The 22,245-nt window shown below is 36.7% G+C and overlaps 3 protein-coding genes and 1 pseudogene across 4 annotated transcripts; 3 read left to right on the top strand and 1 right to left on the bottom strand.

Moving 5' to 3' along the window:
- Positions 1-3,800: 3,800 nt before the first annotated feature.
- On the bottom strand, positions 3,801-6,006 carry LOC147555218 (DNA-directed RNA polymerase V subunit 7 pseudogene; annotated as a pseudogene). The gene is made up of 2 exons (XR_015234708.1): positions 5,969-6,006; positions 3,801-4,465 (listed from the first exon to the last, which is right to left on the bottom strand). The product of XR_015234708.1 is annotated as a DNA-directed RNA polymerase V subunit 7 pseudogene (transcript).
- A 1,866-nt stretch (positions 6,007-7,872) lies between these two features.
- Positions 7,873-12,944, top strand: CFM3A (CRM family member 3A). Its single transcript, XM_086661948.1, has 9 exons — positions 7,873-8,922; positions 9,495-9,978; positions 10,055-10,185; positions 10,341-10,691; positions 11,179-11,335; positions 11,457-11,749; positions 12,193-12,252; positions 12,358-12,447; positions 12,551-12,944. The coding sequence occupies exons 1-9, from the start codon at positions 8,026-8,028 to the stop codon at positions 12,710-12,712; spliced, it is 2,625 nt and encodes an 874-aa protein (XP_086518074.1). The 5' UTR covers positions 7,873-8,025; the 3' UTR covers positions 12,713-12,944.
- A 789-nt stretch (positions 12,945-13,733) lies between these two features.
- LOC147555220 (Signal recognition particle, SRP9/SRP14 subunit) lies at positions 13,734-16,096 on the top strand. The gene is made up of 4 exons (XM_086661957.1): positions 13,734-14,113; positions 14,244-14,312; positions 15,418-15,511; positions 15,755-16,096. Exons 1-4 carry the CDS (start codon positions 14,042-14,044, stop codon positions 15,829-15,831), a joined length of 312 nt encoding a protein of 103 aa, XP_086518083.1. The 5' UTR covers positions 13,734-14,041; the 3' UTR covers positions 15,832-16,096.
- Positions 16,097-18,029: 1,933 nt separating this feature from the next.
- LOC147555221 (putative WRKY transcription factor 74) lies at positions 18,030-20,840 on the top strand. The gene is made up of 3 exons (XM_086661956.1): positions 18,030-19,984; positions 20,075-20,200; positions 20,347-20,840. The coding sequence occupies exons 1-3, from the start codon at positions 19,221-19,223 to the stop codon at positions 20,489-20,491; spliced, it is 1,035 nt and encodes a 344-aa protein (XP_086518082.1). The 5' UTR covers positions 18,030-19,220; the 3' UTR covers positions 20,492-20,840.
- Positions 20,841-22,245: the final 1,405 nt, after the last annotated feature.

Genomic DNA, 22,245 nt, shown 5'->3' on the forward strand with positions numbered 1-22,245 from the left:
CCCGTGTCTTTTTGCTATTTTGATGCATTGTAATATGTCTAGCATATGCCTTAGGCTATCTTGGCATATGTCTCATGCATTTAGGAAAGTGCCTCTTGTATATAGTAGCTTTAGTTCCGGATGTGGCGCCTGTCTTTGACCCTGTGCCATCCCGGTTGGGGTACCCAATATACTTGTACCCATCTCTTGTAATATTACTTTTGTTAGGCTGACTTGTACCTAGAGTGCGCACAAGTGCCGCACGACACCTTCCGAAGAAGTAAGGTCGTGACACTAGGGCACAGCCTCACTTCTACTATCTACTTGAAGTAGACCTAGTCACCTAGATAACCTAATCTTCCTTTCCTCTCTAACAAAAACATGAAGGGAGTTCCATAGGCGCCCACATTTTCGACTTGAAAACCTTGGATGAGGGAGCGCCTATAGCACTAAAAAGAGGTGTCTTTAGAAAGTCCCAAACCTAAAAGATAAACACAGTCGGAAACTTGGATCGGTTGAAAGAGAGGTTGAAATCAGAGACCTAGATTATAAGCAAAAGGGTATCTAATTCGATACTTCTTTGACTCGAAATAAGAATTACTTATTGAGGTGGCATTAAGCGGGCGATAGATTTAGAATATTGACTACCGAGAATTGGTTAGAGCAAGCAAACGCTGATATGTGGTACAGAAGCGTGACAAATCATTACGTAAATAACATATTTTAAATTAATGAAAGTGGGTTAGGTACCTGATATAATAAGTTGAGTGACATGTGAACAATCTTTAAGGGTTCATGGGAAGGGCTTCTGCAGGAGTATACTCATGCGTCAAATCTGAAAATCAAGTAATGAAAGCAACAAATCCCATAAAACAAAGAGATCAGCACAATAATTAACAACTTCATCAGTTGATTATAAATTAAGCAAACAATCCATACCTTGTATGTCTGAAAATGAACTTGTCCATTGCACTACCGAAGTCTATAACGCGCATGAAAAAGTAGGAAGTTACGAATTAATCATGATTAGAACATAAAATTATCCAAGTATTAGTTGCAGAAAAAACCAAACCAAAAGGCCCTTTCAGCAACACATGTCAGTAAGTTTGTCTATTAGGCAGACGTATCATATCAGTAAGTTCTTTCATACAATTGTCGACCTCAAAAGTACACACTGTAATACAAAAAAATGCATCCTTATCCAAATAACCAGCTAAGTAGAAAACATTCAGCGTGGAAATTCATGTCCTAGGTGAGTAACACTACTTGATGGAAGTTCACCATGAGGAGGATTGGAGGAAGACTAAACGGATCCATACTGGTTCACCCACAAAAAGTAATTGCTTCAAGATTATACGATAATCCAAACTAGAGAATACATAAGTAAACTGTTGGGTGGTTTTGGGCCGCTCTCACCCCAAAAGGTTTTTCTTACACTTATAAATTCACCATGTGCCCCTTCCACTATCAATGTGGGAGTATCCTAACAATCTCTCTCTCACACATTGGCTTTAACTTCAATGGTTATTGGGCTGAGACATGTTATGTCCTGGGCTCTGACACCACTGTTGGGTGGTTTTGGGTCTCTCTCACTCCAGAAACTAGCTCAAGAGGTAAGGCTTTCCCTCCGCTTATCAATTCACTCCATGCCCCTTCCACTACCAATGTGGGATTATCCTAAAATAACTTCAGGTTACAAACTTCATAAAATGAACAATTTAGATTAAAAATCTTAGGTCTAAACAGACTCTATACATTGACACACAAATGGGTTTGAAGGATTAACTTGTCCTCAGGTAATATGCAAGGAGCGCAGTCAACTTCAAGACTTGACAGAAGTCATTATAACTTAATATTTTCTTATTTTCTTCAAATATGGCACCAAGAAAATGAAAAAACTCATCTTGGAAAGTGCTTTTCCAACTCAAACTCATACGACATAAAGATGTTACCTGAGTTGGTATAGAATAGCACAACTCTATCAAATCCTTCCTTGTGTCCTAGCACAGCACAAGGAAACAAAAGAGCTGCAATAAAATCCATGCTGGCTCAAAAACTAATTCAATATAGAGTCAGCCGATGAGAGTTTGCATGACAAGGAAATATCAGCTTTTTCACTATGAACGCACCATAATAGATCGCTGTATACAGCATCTTGTCGAATGCACCATTTAATGCAATTAGGAAGTAGGTATAAGCGGAAGGTATAAGTTGACAATTTTCACCTCAGAAGAGATAACACTTTAATTGAGTCACTGAAAAAATAAAAAATGAAGACCGAGGAAAAAAGACTGAGGAAAAAAATTCCAAAAATCTAAGTATAAGATGAATTATGATCACCATGGGAATTAGTCTGATGTTGCAAGTTAATTAGGCATAGATGGAACCAAATGCACCATCATCATATGGCTTCGTGCTACTATTTTCATGACAAACTTCAATGGAGAGGGATAATTGTAGTAAGTTATTTTTAACAGGTTAAGTATTTCACATCTTTTAAAGCACTCATCACAATAGTTTGTGATATAACTAACTTACCGTCTAGAAACACTGTGAGACGGCTAGCTAAAAGTTGATCGAACGCACACTAGATGATGGTATATAATCAAATCTTTCCCAGAAAGATACTTCTGGTAGTCACCAGCACTTCTCTCTTTACATTTCTCATACTTTTGAGAAAGATACAAGCATTACGTCTTCTCCATTGTTAAATATTTAAATCTGCAATTTACAACCTTCACGCATTTGTTAAATGAAAATTTGATACGTCAAAATCTTCATATAAAAACCTCAAACCCAATCCAAATCCTAATTACAAAGAACAAACTTATAAGTTGATGAGAACACATTCACCTGAAGCTGCAGTACTGTTTACCCATTAAGCAGAAGTGTAGCATTTTAGTGTGTCCTTTCCTATAAATCGTCAAGATGTCTTGTCCTGCAAAAGCAGAATCTGTAATAAAGAAAGGGGTATATCATTTATCCAAATCCGTAAAGTAGAAAACATTAAGCATGGAAATTCATGTCTTAGAGGAGTATCCTTACCTAAAGTGAATTCACCATGACTATGAGGAAGACTAAGCAAATCCATACTGGTTCACCCACCAAAGGTCACACTGTCTTCAAGATAATATAAAATGGTCCAAACTATAGAATATTATTACAAGTAAGGTTCCGGATATCAAAAAAGAAAGTAAATAGACTACTTGTATTGAACGCAGAACTGGATTTGAAGACTAACCTTTCCTCACATCAAATGCAAGGAGGGCACTCTGCTTCAGGACCTAACACAACTCATTATAACTCAATGCCTTATTTGACCAATATCGACCCAAGAACATGAAAATGCTAATCTTTCGAAGTGTTTTTCTAGCTCGAAAGATGAAAAGTGTTACCTGGATGATCTGCCTTTTAACTATGTACACCCCATGACACATCACAGATATATTGCGTCCTATCTTGTCGATTACCATCTCATGCAACAACAAAGTAGGTGTATAAGTGGAAACTATAGGTTGCCGATCTTGACCTCAGAATATAGAACACCTTGGTGAACTATAGGTTGCCGATCTTGACCTCAGAATATAGAACACCTTGGTGATTAAATGACAATAACAAGATAAAGAAAAGGGAGAAAAATATGGATTAAATTATTTAGGACTGGCCCCTTCTCCCTTCACATAATTTCCCATATTTGAATCAATGAACAACAGAATCGTAGTTCTGCAGAAAGATCCACCGAAACAAAAGATTTACATAACAATTATAACAATTCCAAGTCGAAGACTCAAGTTAGAAGAATATAATAAGAAAGAGAAACATTTCATTAAATTCAATATCATATATATATAACTTCATTTTAGTTTCAACTTTTCCTGTTTACATAATTCAAGTTCAAGATCATTTGAGACATACACATAATGGATAAAACACTTTTTTAACAATACATCAAACTGGTCCAAGATCATCACCTTCCAAGCTACCCAAAACCTGAAACTCCCTATCGGTCTCGATCCATTTTGTGCCCAGAACCATAAAACGAATCTCCACATCTTTCTCTATCTTCGAGAGTTTATCGTTCAAGAAGATGGGATTTTCACCAGAGACATGGTGGTAATCAGCCATCTTCTGAGCTGCAAGAAATACTTTCTCGATAGGCCCACAAGTAAGGAAAACCCCTTGTTTCATGATCTTGTGGACAACACCCTTTAAAATCTCTCCCTTGAAGGGTTTGAAGGTGATGCAGTTAAAGACTACAGGGAATAACACATCACCTGAGTCTTGCCTCACTCTCCCCTCGCTTATGCTCGTCAAGGTAGTCGGAGCAACAAAATAGCCATGATCATGAGTAGCTTTGCGGTTCATAAAGTCCTCGAGTAAACGTATGATGATGCCTCTTTGAAGAAGAAGTCGCTTGCCATGTTGCTGCTCCGGAAGAATCACAACATTCCAGGGCAATTCAACCTTGAGATACATAGTTGTTAATCTGTTCAGAAGAGAAATAAGTTAGTTTTAAGACATTTTCGTGATTCAAGAAGAAGCAACTTATCAAAGGTATTGAAATTTGAATCCGGAAGTATTTGACTGTTGATGCTTAAATATCAAACAGTGTGCATATATGAGGTGAAACAGGCGATTAAAACTAGGTGCATGATTATTTACTTCGAAACGGTTAACGAATACTGTATATAGTATATACAAAAAGAATGTAAAAAGAAATGTGCAATACAATAAAGACCTGCCGCACCAAAGTAGAAATCAACGTTGTTGCTAACGTCGCTTCTCTACTTAATGAAGACTACATAACGAAGGTATCTCATTACGATTTTCATCTGCTCGAGAAAAATAAGAATCCTAGTATGAAGCAAATATGACGCTGAAACCTATTTTCATTTCCTAGAACATGGAATGGTTTCTGGCTTTTCAGAGCGTCTAAATAATCTAGTCTCCCTGAGGATGACCTGATTCATGTCGAGTTACCAGCCAGCACACAACATATACTTATGATAATAAAAGGAAAGTTAGTTTAATCAATATACAAACGAAATTATATGTTCATAAACTAGGTTGCGTTAACAAAAATAGAGTAATTATATAGACCAATAATTTCGAAATATTTCGGTCGAAATGACTAAATTATTGCCATTTCCATGCCTGCCGAAATTTAACTAAGTTTCTTTTAACAATGCCTTGTCAAGGAAATAAGTTTCGAAATATTTTGGTCAAAGTGACCGAAATGTTTCTATGTCCATTCCTACCGAAATTTTCATCAAAACCAAAACTCAACTAAGTTTCTTTCAACAATGCCTTGTCAAGGAAATAATGACCGAAATATTTCGATTTCCACCGAAACTGAAACTTCATTCCTTGAAATAACCACATTGCTAAGATCTAACCATGGACTATTTCTAAGTTAATTTCTGTTTATATAAACAATCAGAGTTATTAAATCATATTAGAAATGGACTTTGAGTACTTGAATAAACGCCACTGCGAGTTATTATCATACAGAAAACAAAGAACCAAACAGGATCAAAATTCCTAATTAAATCATACACACATAATGCACTACGGACAACAAGTTTAGGGTTTTTACGAATTTACATTATGGTGTTAGAGTAGTTACACTCAACTAGTTAGTTTAGTAGCTAAAAACTTAAAACAACAAACACATTTATAAATTCAGGCTAATAACCCTAGAAGAATCACAAGTGAACTACAGAAATGCACCCAGAGTAAAGGAATTGGTTAGAACTTAGAAGCCAAAAATCATAACATTAAACCCTAAATTTATTAAGACAACTCAGTCGAAAAAAAAAATACCCATATCAGATAATAACAAATAAAAATAACCCAAAGGGAATTGAACCAAAATAAGAACAATGTGAATACATATAAGGGTTTTAAAAGCTTGGAACAGTGAAAATGGATAACATGCACGTAAATCAGTACTCAGCAGATGCATAGAGAGAGAGAGAGAGAGAGAGACCTGGAGAATGTGCACAATAACAGGGGATTCGGAGAGTAGGTATTATGGTCACCACATGAAAGAGTTATATGTATCCATGTTGTGTGTGCCCTTAAAGATAATTGACTACTCACAAGACCGGCTAGCTACCATCTGAGACCCGACACACCAGATTGGATGGCTATTCATGAGAATTAAATAATAAAAAGATCAGCGCTTTAGGGAAAGCTAAATAATTTCCGGGGTGTGAAGACTTGGTCAAAAATTGGTCAATTTTGTTTGACAATTTTATTTAGAGGGAAAGCAAAATACTTCTCCACCTCAGCTCTCTCTCTCCACCTCACCTCACTCACTCTCCACCTCACCTCACTCTCTCTCCACCTCAGTCTTCTCCGATTAGGTCGCCGGCCGGAAAATTATAATAAAAAGATCAGCGCTTTAGGGAAAGCTAAATAATTTCCGGGGTGTGAAGACTTGGTCAAAAATTGGTCAATTTTGTTTGACAATTTTATTTAGAGGGAAAGCAAAATACTTCTCCACCTCAGCTCTCTCTCTCCACCTCACCTCACTCACTCTCCACCTCACCTCACTCTCTCTCCACCTCAGTCTTCTCCGATTAGGTCGCCGGCCGGAAAATTTTCCGACCGGCGAACATAAAAAAAAAATTCACTCTCTCTCTCTCTAGAAACTCCGGCGAAGGGAAACCTCTTCGCCAGAGTTTCTAGAGAGAGAGTGAAATTTTTTTTTTTTTTTTCATGGTCGCCGCCCTGAAGGTGGAGAGAGAGTGAGGTAAGGTGGAGATAGAGTGAGGTGAGGTGGAGATAGAGTGAGGTGGGGTGGAGTGTTTTTTTTATTTCCCCTTAAAATTTATTTCCCCAGAAAATTTCTAAAATTCTACATATTCCCTTTAAAATTTCACACCCCAGAAACTATTTAGCTTTCCCCAAAGCGCTGGCCTAATAAAAACTCACGATATAGTCAGTCTAATAGGTCAATTGATTAGAGTCAACGGATATGGTTTCGTATGGTTTTAGGTAGTTTTATAGTCACTCCTAACCCGACTACACCGATTCTGCAATGCGATTTGTGGAACTTAAACATTGTAAGAAGAAGACAACATCTTTACCAAATTATAACTCCATGTTGAGAGATGATCAAGTAAGTTATTCTTGTTTTTTTGTTTCGGTGAAAGGAGTTTAATACCTCAATTTATTAGCTATTAAAACTTGAATTCATGTTGGACAAATCTGTCTCCAACCGACTTACAAGATAACTCGAAATCTGATAAATTTTCCTAGTCTAGTTTAGATCGCTATTATAAGCACGTTTAGCAAGAGTGTGAGCTACATTATTAGCTTCACGGTTACAAAAAAATAATCATTATTTTGTAGCCTCGAAGCTTCTTCTGTAATCTCCATGATAATTGATCTGATTCTCCATGGGATGTTGACCTTCTCCTTCGAACAAGCCTTTATAACATTGCATCCCCCTCTAATAGACAACCATATTCCGACAAATTAAGCGCTAGTTGAACCGGCAATCGAGCTGCAATAGCCTCGGCCTCCATTGCTGGCGATGCGTCTGTTCTACTTGATAAAGCCATTACAAAGTTTCCCTCTTCATTTCTACACACTGCAGCTGCTCTCCGCTATATTATTGCAATACGCCGCATCGAAACTGATTTTCAATAACCCTCTTGGAGGCGGCTTCCAAAAATCCACTTCTTTCCCCACCAGATGATCCATGTGATGTTCCATTGGAGAATTCAGTGCTCCTAATAGGCCAGCGCTTTGGGGAAAGCTAAATAGTTTCCGGGGTGTGAAATTTTAAAGGGAATATGCAAAATTTCGAATCTCAATTTAACCAAATAGTACTACTCCATATAGTATAGTATATATCCCTCATTTTTCATATTTCCCTCCCCCGTCCAAGTGGATAATTGAGGGACGCAAAAGTACTCAAACTCCTCCCATACGCCAAAACCACAAAAAATCTAAAACCCTTTCAAGTTTCAACTCAACCTCCTCCCACAGACTTAATTTTTCTTCAATTCCTTCATTCTTTGTTTACATGAACTGATGTCTCTTATACCCACTTACCAAATCTACCAAACCACCTTTCTCGATTCATTTCAAACCTCTTTCTCAAAATTTCATGGTTCTCGTCTGCAATTTCTAAGGTATGGTTCATCAATTCACCTCAAAAAGGAAAATTTCTCCACAACCCACAACTCAATCAGCTCAAATTTGAGTTCTGACCAAAACCCACAAACCAAATCCAACTTTGTTTCGAAAACCAGTGATTCTCACTCTTCCTCTAATGGTGGATTATCTGGTAGTAGATGGATTGATGGGTGGAGAGAAACCCATAAGTTAAATCTTATGAAGAGGCCTCAGGTTGTATTAGATTATGAAAATGGCGATGGTATATCAAGTGAAGATGATAATGATGATAATAAAACCAGTACAAGTACTGGTAGTAGTACAATGGAGAGAATTGTTGAGAAATTGAAGAAATTTGGGTATGTTGATGATTCTAGTGAGAGAAAGGAAGGAGTAATTCAAAGGGTTCCTGAGAGAGGATCAGTTGAAGATATTTTCTATGTAGAAGAAGGGATGTTGCCAAACCCTAGAGGTGGGTTTTCTTTAGATACTCCTTTAGGTATAGAAAATGGGTTTGGGGGAAATGGGGATATTAGATTTCCATGGGAAAAGCCTATGGTGAAAGAAGAAGGAAATTCGGTTCGTCGGAAAAGCAGAACTTCATTAGCTGAATTAACACTTCCAGAATCAGAATTGAGGAGGTTGAGGAATTTGGCAGTTAGAACTAAGCATAAGACTAAAGTTGGAGGTGCTGGTGTTACTCAAGAAATGGTGGAATTGATTCATGAGAAATGGAAGACTTCAGAAATTATTAGGCTTAAATGTGAGGGTGCTCCTGCTCTTAACATGAAGAGGATGCATGAAATATTAGAGGTTAGTCTTTCACTGAAATTAGTCATCTGTATTTGTTGTTAATCAATGTCGGAAACTTTATCGAAGATATTGTAGTTAACATTGAACGATGAACTTATCACATAAACTATCGAGAATTGAGCAATGTACTATAGGATTTCGGATTATAGAGTAGTTGCTAACTATTACTTTCAGATAGCATAAAAAGTGATAGCTGTTTTTAGTGTATTGTTGGGTATTTTCTGAGCACTATATATAGGACCGATGGATTCGTCTTATTTTAATTAATCACGAAAAACATGTAGGGGACTTTCATTTCGCAGGACTTGTAAGCGAGAAAAGAAAGAAACATGGGTTCTTTCCATTTCACCTCTTTCCCATTTAATGTTACCAAGTATCAAACCCGTCGTGTTGTTGATTTGTTTTACGCACTTCTGTCGTGTTAGCATCTAAAGCACTAATGGTTACCATTGCTTGGTTTCTGGTATTTTTTTATAGTTTGATCATTAAGAGTACACAAAACACTAAATTTATGATTGTTGTTAGGTTTCCTAGCGTGTTTTCTAAGATGGATTCTTGTATCCTTTTTTCAGAGGAAAACTGGCGGGTTGGTAATATGGCGGTCTGGAACTTCTATATCTTTGTACAGGGGTGTTAGCTTTGAGGTTCCTTCGGAATATCATCAAAAACGCACTCGAAACCCCAACAGTATTGACTATAACTCTTCTACGCCACCTGGTAATAGAAATAGTAAGTATCAGGTGGATCGTGCATCGGGTGTTGATATGCAAGTTGGTGAAGTGAACTCGAGAGACAGGGAAAGAAAAGATGAATCAGTCCCACAAGTCAATTATGAGCATGAAGTTGACAAGCTATTAGAAGATCTAGGCCCACGATATACAGATTGGCCTGGGTCCGACCCACTACCAGTAGATGCTGATTTGCTCCCAGGTGTTGTTCCAGGTTACAAACCCCCGTTTAGAATACTTCCTTACGGAGTGAGGTCTAATCTCGGACTCAAGGAAGGTACAGCCCTACGACGGCTTGCCAGAGTACTTCCTCCGCATTTTGCCCTAGGTTTGTACTGTTTATTTGTTCACTTATTTGTTAAATCTTTGTAAGATTGGAGTTCGACCATTAGTTTCGAATTCAGGAAGAAGCAGGCAGCACGAGGGATTGGCTATAGCTATGGTCAAGTTGTGGGAAAGAAGTTCAGTTGCAAAAATTGCTCTGAAACGAGGCGTGCAACTTACTACCAGCGAAAGAATGGCTGAGGATATCAAGGTATCTTTGATCTTCGTGTTCCTATCTGCATCCATTTAAGTAGTCTATACTAATTCATATCTCTTCATCAAGTAAGGGTTTCAACTTACTTTGCTTTCTTGAGAGATCTATGTTATAGATTTGACTATAGATGTTTTGGCGATTCTTGTTTGCAGAAACTTACAGGAGGTACAATTCTTTCTCGAAACAAAGACTACATTGTATTCTACAGAGGAAAGGATTTCTTGTCCCACGACGTGACAGAAGCTCTTTTAGAGAGAGAAAGGTTGGCTAAAGAGTTGCAAGATGAAGAAGAGCAAGCGCGATTAAGAGCCTCATCCTTTGTTATTCCAAGTGTTCCTACAACTGAAGAATCACGTACCACTGGTACACTTAGTGAGACCCTAGAGGCTGACGCCCGATGGGGAAAGAGGTTAAATGACAGTGACAGGGATAACGCGAAGAGAGATGCAGAATTAGCACGACATGCAAGCCTCGTCAGAAAGCTCGAACGGAAGCTTGCTCTCGTAAGTTATTCACTTTGAGACTATCAGTAGATCCTCTCTACATCGACTGACGTTAGATCTGGTATCTGACTGGAGGTCTCAATTGACTCGACCATTCGAGTCAGATTGAGAATTTTTGTCTGACTAGTCTGAATGGATGATTGGAGTTGATTTTGGATCCATTTGAGTCCGATGATTCGGACGAGTCAAACTCTAAAACAGTGAGGAAAAAGCAATCTGCAAACTCAACTGTTCGTGAAAACATCCATCCTACTCCCTGTTTTAGAGCTTCATATTATTCTGCTTTTACTTAAAAGTAATCTCAAGAATCTCAAACAAGTCCAGAAACTTGGATTCAACTGCCTATAAAAGTCAGCTTTAATTAACTTTGTTCTAATTTTCGTGCGTTTTTTAGTGTGTAACAATTGAAGATGCATTTTTCACATATACTAGTGCTCAGTAATCTACAGAATAGTTTCATTAGCTTTTTGTTGCTCGGTTCAAACAGGCTGAACGCAAAATGATGAAAGCGGAAAAAGCTTTAGCAAAGGTAGAGGGATTCTTAAAGCCAATCGAAAGACCAGTAGATCCTGACAGCATAACTGATGAGGAGAGATTTATGTTTCGTAAACTTGGTTTAAGGATGAAAGCCTTCCTACTCCTCGGTAATGATCTCTCTATTCACCAAAAACTCGAGAAAAGGAAAAAACTTTTATCGGTTTTATCTTCTTGTTTTGTTTTTCTCGAAATTGAAGGATTAATGGGTTCATAAATTTCCATTACTAGGGAGACGAGGTGTGTTTGATGGTACTGTGGAAAACATGCACTTGCATTGGAAGTACAGAGAGCTGGTCAAAGTTCTTGTGAAGGCTAGAGATTTTGAGCAGGTCAGAAATGTTGCATTATCGTTGGAAGCTGAGAGTGGGGGTGTCTTGGTTTCAGTAGACAAAGTTTCAAAAGGGTTTGCGATTGTCGTGTTCCGAGGAAAAGACTATCATCGTCCTTCTACTTTGAGACCCAAGAATCTTTTGACGAAACGGAAGGCTTTAGCACGATCTATTGAGCTTCAAAGGCGTGAGGTATCTATCTAATTACCATATCTATATGTAAATGTGTGTGTGTGCATGTATATATATGAGAGAGAGAGAGGGATGGTACGCATACAACCAAATTGTGTATGACAGGTCGAGTCGGCGCGGTGTAACCCTGTAAGCCAACTAATGTTAACCCATTGCATACAATTTGGTCGTACAAGTAGACATTCTCACGAAGGAAAACAAACTTTGTTAAGTTGTCATCCAACTCAAAACCAATTGGCAATGAGTGGAGAGGACCTAGACATTATATTCTTGGTTGTTATGTCGCCCTTCTCCCATGTGCGACTATTCTGATGACTTACTTGTCTCTTGAACTATGATTGTACGAGATCAGTTATATTTGATTCTTCGTTTTCAAATTTTCGTTAGTTGTTTTATTTTCCAAGGACTTGTAAATTGATTCTTCTTCTCATTTTGATGAACAGGCACTTTATAATCATGTTTCAGCTGTGAAAAGAAGAGTGGACTTGCTAAAATCAGAACTTGTATGAGTTCTAAAACTATTCTATCTATCTAGTTAAGTAGTAAAGATTTCTTTTTTTTTTATCAAGTTTCTTCTTATTTTCTCTCATTTTTTTTTTTATGTTTAGGATCAAATGGAATCAGTGAAGGATAGAGGAGATGAGGAGTTATATGCAAAACTTGATTCGGAATACTCGACTGAGGACGAAGAGAACGAGGTTCCTTGTTCTTTCGATCTTCTCGTATAATTTTACTAATTCCTCAATTGCCACTTGACTATTCAATCATTTTTCTTTCTCTTCTTTGTTTTTCCCGAAATAGGATGAAGGCGACGAAGCCTACCTTGAAACTTACGATGACGGCGACCACTTCAAAGAAAAGGATGACGACGACGACGATGACTCCGACCATGATGGTGGTGAAGGTGATAGTGACAAGTCAATCCCAAACTTCCACCACGAAACCAATTTCCCTTACGATTAACAGAATTGCTAGTTGGCATAAGATCGACAACCATATGCGTTCTTCGAGCCTAGTACTTAAAGCACAAGAACAGATGAATCAGAAACAGAAGACATAGGTTTTCATGACTTGTATTTTTTACGGTAAGGGTTTGAAAATGGTCTTCAAGTTTTTCAGAACCAGTATACTTATATTCCCATCATCCCATGTAGATAAAACTCTGATAAATCAGCAATGTATCAGTTCTTCATCATACTCATGACTTCATCCTCTCACTTTAGTGTTTTGTTTTCTTCATTCAGTTCGGATAAATTCAAACTAACAGAATTATTACTATTGATTCTTCTCCAAATTTGGATTTGAACTGTTTTCTATCTGAAAAGTAGAAGTGGTGAGATAAAAATGTACAACCGCGATGTCTCTGAAATTTAGGTCGGCCTAATGTGGTCAGCTCAGGTTTTCCAAGCATCTTCTCTCTAAGAAAATATCGGCCGACCACAACCTGATTCATAAAGTAAAAGTGATGATATAAAAATGTACAACCTCCATTTATGTCTCGAAATCTAGGTCGGTTTGATGTGGCTGGCCCATGTCTCCTAAGCATCTCCTCTTTGAGACCTCCATTTATGTCTCGAAATCTAGGTCGGTTTGATGTGGCTGGCCCATGTCTCCTGAGCATCTCCTCTTTCAGACCTACATTTATGTCTCGAAATCTAGGTCGGTTTGATGTGGCTGGCCCATGTCTCCTAAGCATCTCCTCTTTGAGAAATCTGAGGCGACTACAGTTGTGTTGCACGTCTGAAAATCTAGATTAACATGATGTTGCGGACCTAAGTTTTCCAAGTATGTTCTCCGAGAAAATCTAGGTCAACTACATTAGCTTATAACGTGGTAAGTTGCGGTTTTAAGGCTACACATTGTTTTTTCGAAATGTATATCATGAGTAACAAATATAAAACTTCATCTTTTCTCTATGGAGTGGGGGATTCAGTTTAGGAGTCGGTCACAATTTATGAATAGTCAACGGGTAAATGTGGAAGTAGAAATATTGGGGTTTACTTCTATTTACAAGAAAATTTGGAGGTAAAACAAAATGGAAACTGTTAAAGGCGCCTTGTATAAGTAATAGACGCGCTTCGGCTTTAACAGTTACAGGCGGCACCTTTAAAACTTCCCAAACAAAATTACCCCCCAAAAAAAGTTGAGTCGTTCAATTGTTTGACGGAATCGGAGTTGAAAGTTTTAAAACCCTAATAAAACACAATCAGACGATTTTGAAAACCCTAGATCGAACTGAAACTTGGGTTGTTTGATTATAGCTGCAGTTTCGAATTTGATTCAAGTTCTTCAATGGTTTACATCAGTTCATGGGACGAGTTCGTTGAACGATCCGTCCAGTTATTTCGCGCCGATCCCCAATCTGTATTCTTCTCCTTTTTCTCCTTATAATTTCATTATACTTGTTTTTCAATCTTATTTCTGAATCTCTAGATCTGAATATAATTGAATTCTCTTGATTAAATCTTCCTTAATTTTGGGTTAAAATTGGCAGTCTAGGTATGTGATGAAATACAGACATTGTGATGGGAAATTGGTGCTCAAAGTTACTGATAATAAAGAGGTATGAATTTTAGGGCATGAATTGAGTTATCTTAATCTTTAGAATAATCTACATTACATGGGTAAGTTTCTATCTGTTTATTTGATCTTTAATTGATCATCTGAATTGTTAAAGATACTAATTATGATCCTCGTATTGTTTTTATAATACGATTTTGTTAGGGTTTCTTGATGGTATTTTTTATAAGGATTATTAGTCTTTTGGTGTGTACATTGATCCGATTCTTAATCCATGCTATTGTTTAGTTAGATAAGATAGTAGATTTTGAAAAGTTAGATAGTGATCTCATGAATTAATTATGATTTATCTGTTGGACCAGTTTGCGAGGATGATTCCTCGCAAAGTGAGTTGATTATGGTTGATGGGTATGTCATCTCTACCATACCTAGGGTTATGAATGCGTTAAAATTAGGATGGTTAGGAGTTTCACACTGAACTTGAGCTTCTAGAAGTTGGATACAACTATAAGGATAGGGTGAATGACTTATACCATAGGCAAGGTTACCTAGGTTTCTTAGGACTTCAATGAGACTTAGGAGTATGAGAGTTAGGGTTATAATGTGTTCAAATTAGGATGTTTAGGAGTTTCACACTTAATTTGAGCCTTGAGAAGTTGGCTACAGCCATAAGGATATGGTGAATGACTGATAGCATTGGCAAAGTTACCTAGGTTCCGTAGGACTTCGACGAGAATTGGGATGAAGAGACTCAGAGAAAGGGTCTTAATATTTTGTATGAATTAATAGAATACAAATAGTTTTGTAAACTGCATCTGCATGTAGTATGATCTCGTGATGGACTTTTTATATGAAAAACGATTACATGCGGAACTGTTATAGGTGATGGATAGCGGTGTTGTAGTTGTCACCGTTCTTTATACGTATAAATTCTTGATGCGACTATCTGTTATATATTTTGTTAATGTTTATCTTTTAAAAACAGTAAGATTCGAACTCTGGTCTCTTTAGTGGAGAGGCAAACATATTACCACTCTATGATATAGTCAACCTATCTTATTCTCTATCTTTAAACTTTTCTTGTAGTTTTGTACGCTCTTAATGGTTCAGTGACACGATTTTTCAGTTTCTAATTTTTTCTTTTTCAGTGTCTGAAATTCAAGACCGACCAAGCACAAGATGCTAAGAAGATGGAGAAGCTCAACAATATCTTCTTTACTCTGATGGTTAGGGGTCCTGATGGTACTATTCTTTTCTCTTGGTCTTTTTTCGTTAGGTATTAAACACTCTAGCAAAACGATAAAATATAACAAAAGATCCATCATCCATTGCTTGGTGTGCATTGATCTGATTTACCTCTGCTATGGCCTATGGGGTACCAAGAGTGCATTGATCTGTTTGCCTTGTAATACTAATTTTGTTTTTTTCGGTCTATATTTAGTTCGAACTAAGTTCTAAACACACGTAAATTGGAATATTTTGCAGCGGATATAACAGAAGTAACTGGAAAAGAACAACCGGAAACACAACCATCCAAGAAAGGAAGAGGAAGAAAACAATAATGTATTCATACTGCAGATTCAGGTATTGTCAATTGTGAAGACGGTTTTGAAATACATTTATCGGAACTCGTATTGAATTAGACTCTCCCCTCCTTTTTATGACCCTCTGAGGGCTCCTTAGATTTAGAAAGCACTTTAATGTACTAGATCTCTTCATTATTTTTATGAATGATTTTGGCTCTCGCTTGCTCGTAATTTTATGTTTCACTTAGTATAGAGCTTATTACCATGAAAGGAAAATGAAACTCGATCACCATTTACTGCATTTCCATATCTTTCATATGTTATTTATCGTATTTCTATTCTTCGGTGTTTACATTGTATAATGATAATATGTTTGTGTTGTGAATTCGTTTTTGATCTTCTAGTTATTAGCTTTTCCTACAAAGAAGATAAAACATAAAGGAAAGAGGGAAAAGAGAGAAAAGAAGAAAACATATATGCTCTTTCTTTTGCTTTTTCAGACTCTTTCCAAAGCCATTCTATCTCCTTGGACTTCGGATCTCCTTTTCTTTTTAGTCTTTGGGTGAATCTCGAGGACATTATTAGGTTTTGATTACCACCAAGTAAAGAGAGTTGCTACTTGCTAGTAATAACTCATAGTTGTAGGATGATGCAGATCAACCTTCTGGGTTGCAAGTGATTTGCTTTGGCACACTTTAGCCTCACAGTTTTAAAAGGCTCACGGGAAAAAATGCTTAACCTCTTAAGAGGAGAAGCACCACACTGTTTGTTTATAGCACACCCTCCCAAGACCACGTCAGAGTAGAGCGAATTGTGTTGATAACGTGTTGTAGGATTATGGGGACTAGCCTTCTGGGCTGCTAATGATACTGTCTGTTTTGACACACTTGTGGGCCTTATGGTTTCAGAAGGCCTCACTAGAGAAGGGTGTTTAACCTCTTAAGAGGAACACTACATTCCGTCTCACCAACATTGTGAGATTCAATAGGCCATTTGATTGATATTTGAAACAATTGAGTTAACCTGGTCCATGATCAAGTTTAATGATTTGGTGAAAATAGACTAGTATCCATCATTGTTTATCCATCTAATTCCCACATAAGGGTAGGCACAAATGTTGGGAAAAGATTTTGAAACGTAAGCGAACATATCCTACCTATTGGTTAGATTATTAAAAACCTAAACCACCATTAACTTGTTAATTACGAAAATAAAAGTATCAATGAAATGACCTAATTAGAGATAAATACAAATGAAGATAATGATCTTGGACTTTTGTGTCATGTCTCTACTTTTTATAAGTAGAAAAATATACAAATTGGGTGACGTACTGAAAAAGTATATCTTTAATAGAAACATACTTTTATTCATTTTTGTTATAGCTTTGGAATTTAAAAATTATGTCTTTACACAATTAATCTAGTAAGTGGTGGAATCATTAAGGGTACTAATTCTGTCACTAAAATGATTGCTTTCTAATAACTAACATAATCTTGAGTCGTTTTGAGTCTCTTTGTTAACAACACTCAACAGGAGGAGGAGTTACTAATTTGGTTTCTACCTTCTAGACTTAGGATTCAAAACAAACCGTTCGTATACGGTGACACTTAAAAGAAAATTATCACGACTAAATGGTAGTAGATAACTTTTAAAGTTAACCCACTTCATGTATTCGTCCATACTTAGGTTGTTTATGGTTTCAGGCTAAACCCTAAAAACGACATTAAACAATATAAGTAAGAAGTTAAAAATCAAATTGGTTTACCAACTGTTGTACTTTGAAGTTCTGAAGTAGTACCTCATCAAACAAGAATTCTTTTTTTTTTTCTTAACTAAAACACCAAGTTTGTTTGTTTAATGTCTTAATAAAATAGAGAATTAAATAATAGTAGTAATGTTATTTAAATTTTAAAAGGAATAAAACAGACGGCGTTAGTTTAAAGTCAACGTTAGTCGAACCTAATGGACCCGTCTAAGACAACGACGTTTCTTCGGCCGCGAGAATAACTGGCTCTCCGTTGATCCGTATAGTCAACAGACTTTGGCAACCGTGTCAATTATTTTGAGTCTATCCACGTGTCCCAATCCTGTCGGCTAATAATGCAAATACTTGTTTCCAAGTCTTTTGTGGTTCCACACTAGTAAATTAATGGGCCCAATTTTGACAGGACATTATGGGGGCGAAAACCCCTAATAACCTCCAATATTATGGATTTTATGAATCTAATTGGTTCGAATCTAGTTTGATCGAATGTTAATATATGGGTCTGAATCAGCTATTCATGCGAGTCAGTTAACTAAGTTTATCTGATATAAACAGTTATATCGGTACCATCTGCTGTTTAAACAAACGAAGATACGTTGAAGAACTATAACTCTTTGTCTGACAATTAGACTAGTAGAGTCTCGACAGACTAAGACAAATGGTCAAATCTAGAAGAAGAACGAACATTTATTTGGGAAAAGATAGGGGGGCCGCATTTTTTTCGCATGAATCGTTGTTGAATTGTGCGTCATTTTCTCTCTCCTGGTGAAATCAAGGTGAATCCAAATTGTTAGATGACTACTCACATCAAATTCAAGCCTAAAACGTCAGTCTTTCTGTCACAGTTGAATCAGTTTCTCTCTAAATCTTGTTCGTCCACATAAGTTACTCTCGATTCTAGTCGATCTACGGCGTCTAATTGTCATATTGGGTAGTGAAAATTCGAAGAAAAAAGGGAGAAAAATAGGAAATAGTGAAGTTGGGGAAGAAAAGAATGAAAATAGGTGTATTATATAGGTTGGGCCCACCGGCAGAACTGTGAAGATGACGGCAGTTTCTCGTTCTTTGAAGACCTTTCTTCCTCTCTCTTTAACTGAGCAGGATGGAGACGAATGCTTTCCCTCTCTTTCTCTCTCTCTAAACTTTAAAGTTTTAGTTCTTTCATGGATTCTCATTTAATACTAATAAAGAGATTTATAATTCTTCTTCTTTGGGTCGATTAAATTCTCTCTCTCTGTGTGACCACTAAAGTCTTCCCTTTCACACCTTCCAATCTTTTACAGACATGGGAGAGGAATCTAGGGTTCTCTCTCTCTCTACTTATATCTAACGACAAGGTCTGATTTTTTTTCCCTTATTTCTATTCTCTCATTAATCTTATTCTCTCAGCTTTTACATGCTTAATCAAAACCTTTAAGGGTTTTCCTTTCTTTTATCAAGAATTTTTCCTTTAGATAGATACCCATTTCAAAATCTCACTTTTCTTCTTTGATTTTTAGTTTTCTATTTCAGATGAAAAGTTGAATTTTAATCAAAACCCTATCTGGGTTTTTGTTTTTTCTAGTATGGGTATTCAAAGATCTAATCTTTTTTTGATTTCTAAGGTGATGGTTTTGTAATCTGGGGTTTTACAAGTTCTGAAAGTTCTTTTAGGGTAATCATGGAGGAAGTTGAAGTAGCTAATAAATCAGCTATTGAGACTTGTCATAGAGTTCTTAACATTTTATCTCAACCTCAAGATCAGATTCAGTATAGAAATTTAATGGTGGAAACTGGGGAAGCTGTAATTAGGTTTAAGAAAGTTGTATCTCTTCTTAGTTGTAGTGGATTAGGTCATGCCAAAGTTAGAAAACTGAAAAATTTTCAGTTTCAATCTCATCTTCCCCAAAATATCTTTTTAGATTATCAAAATTCTGAACCAGAAATCAAACCCCTTCAACTTTTTCAGACTAACCCATTACCAAAAACAAAGAATCCTATTCAACTTACTCAAAAAATGTTCTTCGAAAATCCGACATTAGAAATGAGTTCATCTCTCCAACTTGCCCAAGCACCATCAACTCATTATCAGTTCCACCAAGAATCGCAACGTCGACAAATCTTACAAATTCAGCAGCAACAGAAAATGAAATTTCAAGCTGAAAATGTGATGTTTCAGAGAAGCAATAGTGCTGTAAATTTCAAGTTTGATAGCTCAAGTTGCACACCTTCTATGTCATCGAACCGATCTTTTATCTCATCTCTTAGTATGGATGGTAGTGTGACGAACTTCGATGGAAAATCCTTCCATTTGATTGGGGCACCACAATCGTCGGATTGGAGCTCACAACAAAGTTCTAAAAAGAGGTGTTCTGGTAGAGGAGAAGATGGGAGTGTGAAATGTGGAAGTGGAACTAGTGGCAGATGCCATTGCTCAAAGAGAAGGTAAACTTTATCACAAACTTAACTAAAAAGTTTATATATGTTCATAACAAATTATTTGATTTTAATGTTTGATTCGATTATCATGTATAGGAAGCTAAGGGTAAAGAGATCAATCAAGGTTCCTGCCATTAGTAACAAACTTGCCGATATTCCACCGGATGAGTTTTCGTGGAGGAAATATGGGCAAAAGCCAATCAAGGGTTCCCCACACCCTAGGTATATCGACACTTCTCTTTCTATAGCTTATAATATTTCCTAGTAATGATATTTTATCTTGTCAAGAATCAAAACATTCTATATTTGTGAGTTTGATTAATGGAGAAATCCGCTGAACTTAGATAGCTTGGATGATCATGGTGCAGGGGATACTATAAATGTAGCAGCATGAGAGGTTGCCCGGCTAGAAAGCATGTAGAGAGATGCTTGGAAGAACCATCGATGCTTATCGTCACTTATGAAGGTGAACACAATCACTCCAGACTACTGACTCAATCTACTCAGACATAAACGTCAAAGAGAGCTAAAAAGAAGTGAAAAGGACTTCATAGAGAGTTTTGTCAAGATCACTTCAAAGGCTATGATGCTAACTTTCATTGAAGCCTGGTTTTCAGTGGCAATTTGTGTTTCTAAACATTGTATCTGTGGTTCAAAAATGGAAACTCAGAAAGGGGGCGAGTGTTATGTGAAGGAGGGTAGACAATTCGACTCTCGTTCTTTTTTTGGTGCAGGAAGTTAGAAATGACAATAGAGCTAGATCCAAATGTACATAACAAAATGGGTTCAGAATTGTAAGAACTCAAGCTCTTCCTCCATTGAATGTTATGTTTTCTTCTCAATGAATTCGATCTTTTTGGAATGATGATCTAAAAATGTCGTCGCTTCTTTCTCCTGTGTATGTTACTATAGTCTACTGTCTTTTCGCTTAGGTTATGTAAAACTACGTCACATTTAAATAGGTTTTTATTAAGACAAACACCCGTAGTCTTAATAGTTATCGATCTTGTTCGTACACTCAAAACCGAATGTTCCACAAACCCACCCAGAAAACTTTGACACTCTGCACACCAGTAGTTTAAGCTTGACACGCTCCGCAACGCGATGTGGGACTATCACGATTCGATACCATATACAAATATTACCTCTAAAACAAAGAATTTGTAGACATACTGAAACAAATTTGTTTTGAAGACAAGTAACAACCCTTTGCAATTGAAAGTGCAAACAAGAAGAATCATAGAGAAACTTCTTAAGCATTCAAACCAATTGATCCAAAACTAAAACTACACATTTTCTCACCAAGACTAGGATTGAAATACCCAAATTTCACCAACTATTACTATTCAGTTTCAAACTACTCCATGAGATGAAAAGAGATCAAAGAAAAATTTCCAATTTCTAATACCCATTTGAGTTTACATAGATCTAAAGATAAAGAACAAACAAAGATCTGTTTTTTAATTCTCTTATCATTAAGAAATGAAAGAATTGAATAACAGAGGGGAAAAAAATGAAAATTTGATCAAAATCGATTTCAAAGTGAACAAACAACTAACCATATAAATCAAGATCAATTGGTTGATTGATTTCCACGAGTCTTTCTCTTCCATGACTGAATTACTGAATCTTGATATTTAGAAGGCAAAGCCATAACTCTCTTTCTCTTCTTCGGCTTAGAAATCTCTTTCTTCTGTTCTGATTTTTCTTCTTTGTTGATGAATTCATTAATAAATGATTCTGTAAATCTGAAAGCTCTCTTTCTTCTTCTTCTGATAACTTTTCTTTGAGTAAAAGGAACAATTAGAAAGAAAGATCCTGTTACTTGAATTACAGCTTTAACCAATAGATCAAGACCTTCACAACGAGTACAGTAATCATTTTTTGTTGAAGATGAATCAGTTGGAATTGAAGAAGTTATAGATTGGGTTGAAACTTTTGAATTAGAAAGAGAAGAAGATGAAGATGAAGGTTTTGAAGAACCACGAATCCTCATTGGAATTACAGTGAACTTTGAATCAAAAATCAAATCGTGGGTTTATCAGAGAATACAATTTCTCATCTGGGTTTTCAATGAATTGGGAAGATTTTGAAGAGGGATTGAGGAATCGAAGAAGAAGAAGAGGAAGAGATGAAGAAACAGTGGATTGAAGATCGATCAGAAGAGAGTGGAAATGTATATGGTTAATTCCGTGTTTGCCCCCTAAAGATGATAAACTCACTATAATGAGCCCCTAACTATGACCTTCTCAATATAATGATCCCCT

This window comes from Eschscholzia californica, unplaced genomic scaffold (genome assembly GCF_041429995.1).
Source record: "Eschscholzia californica isolate CP2 unplaced genomic scaffold, dmEscCali1.0.p SCAF_2, whole genome shotgun sequence".
NCBI lineage: Eukaryota > Viridiplantae > Streptophyta > Magnoliopsida > Ranunculales > Papaveraceae > Eschscholzia > Eschscholzia californica.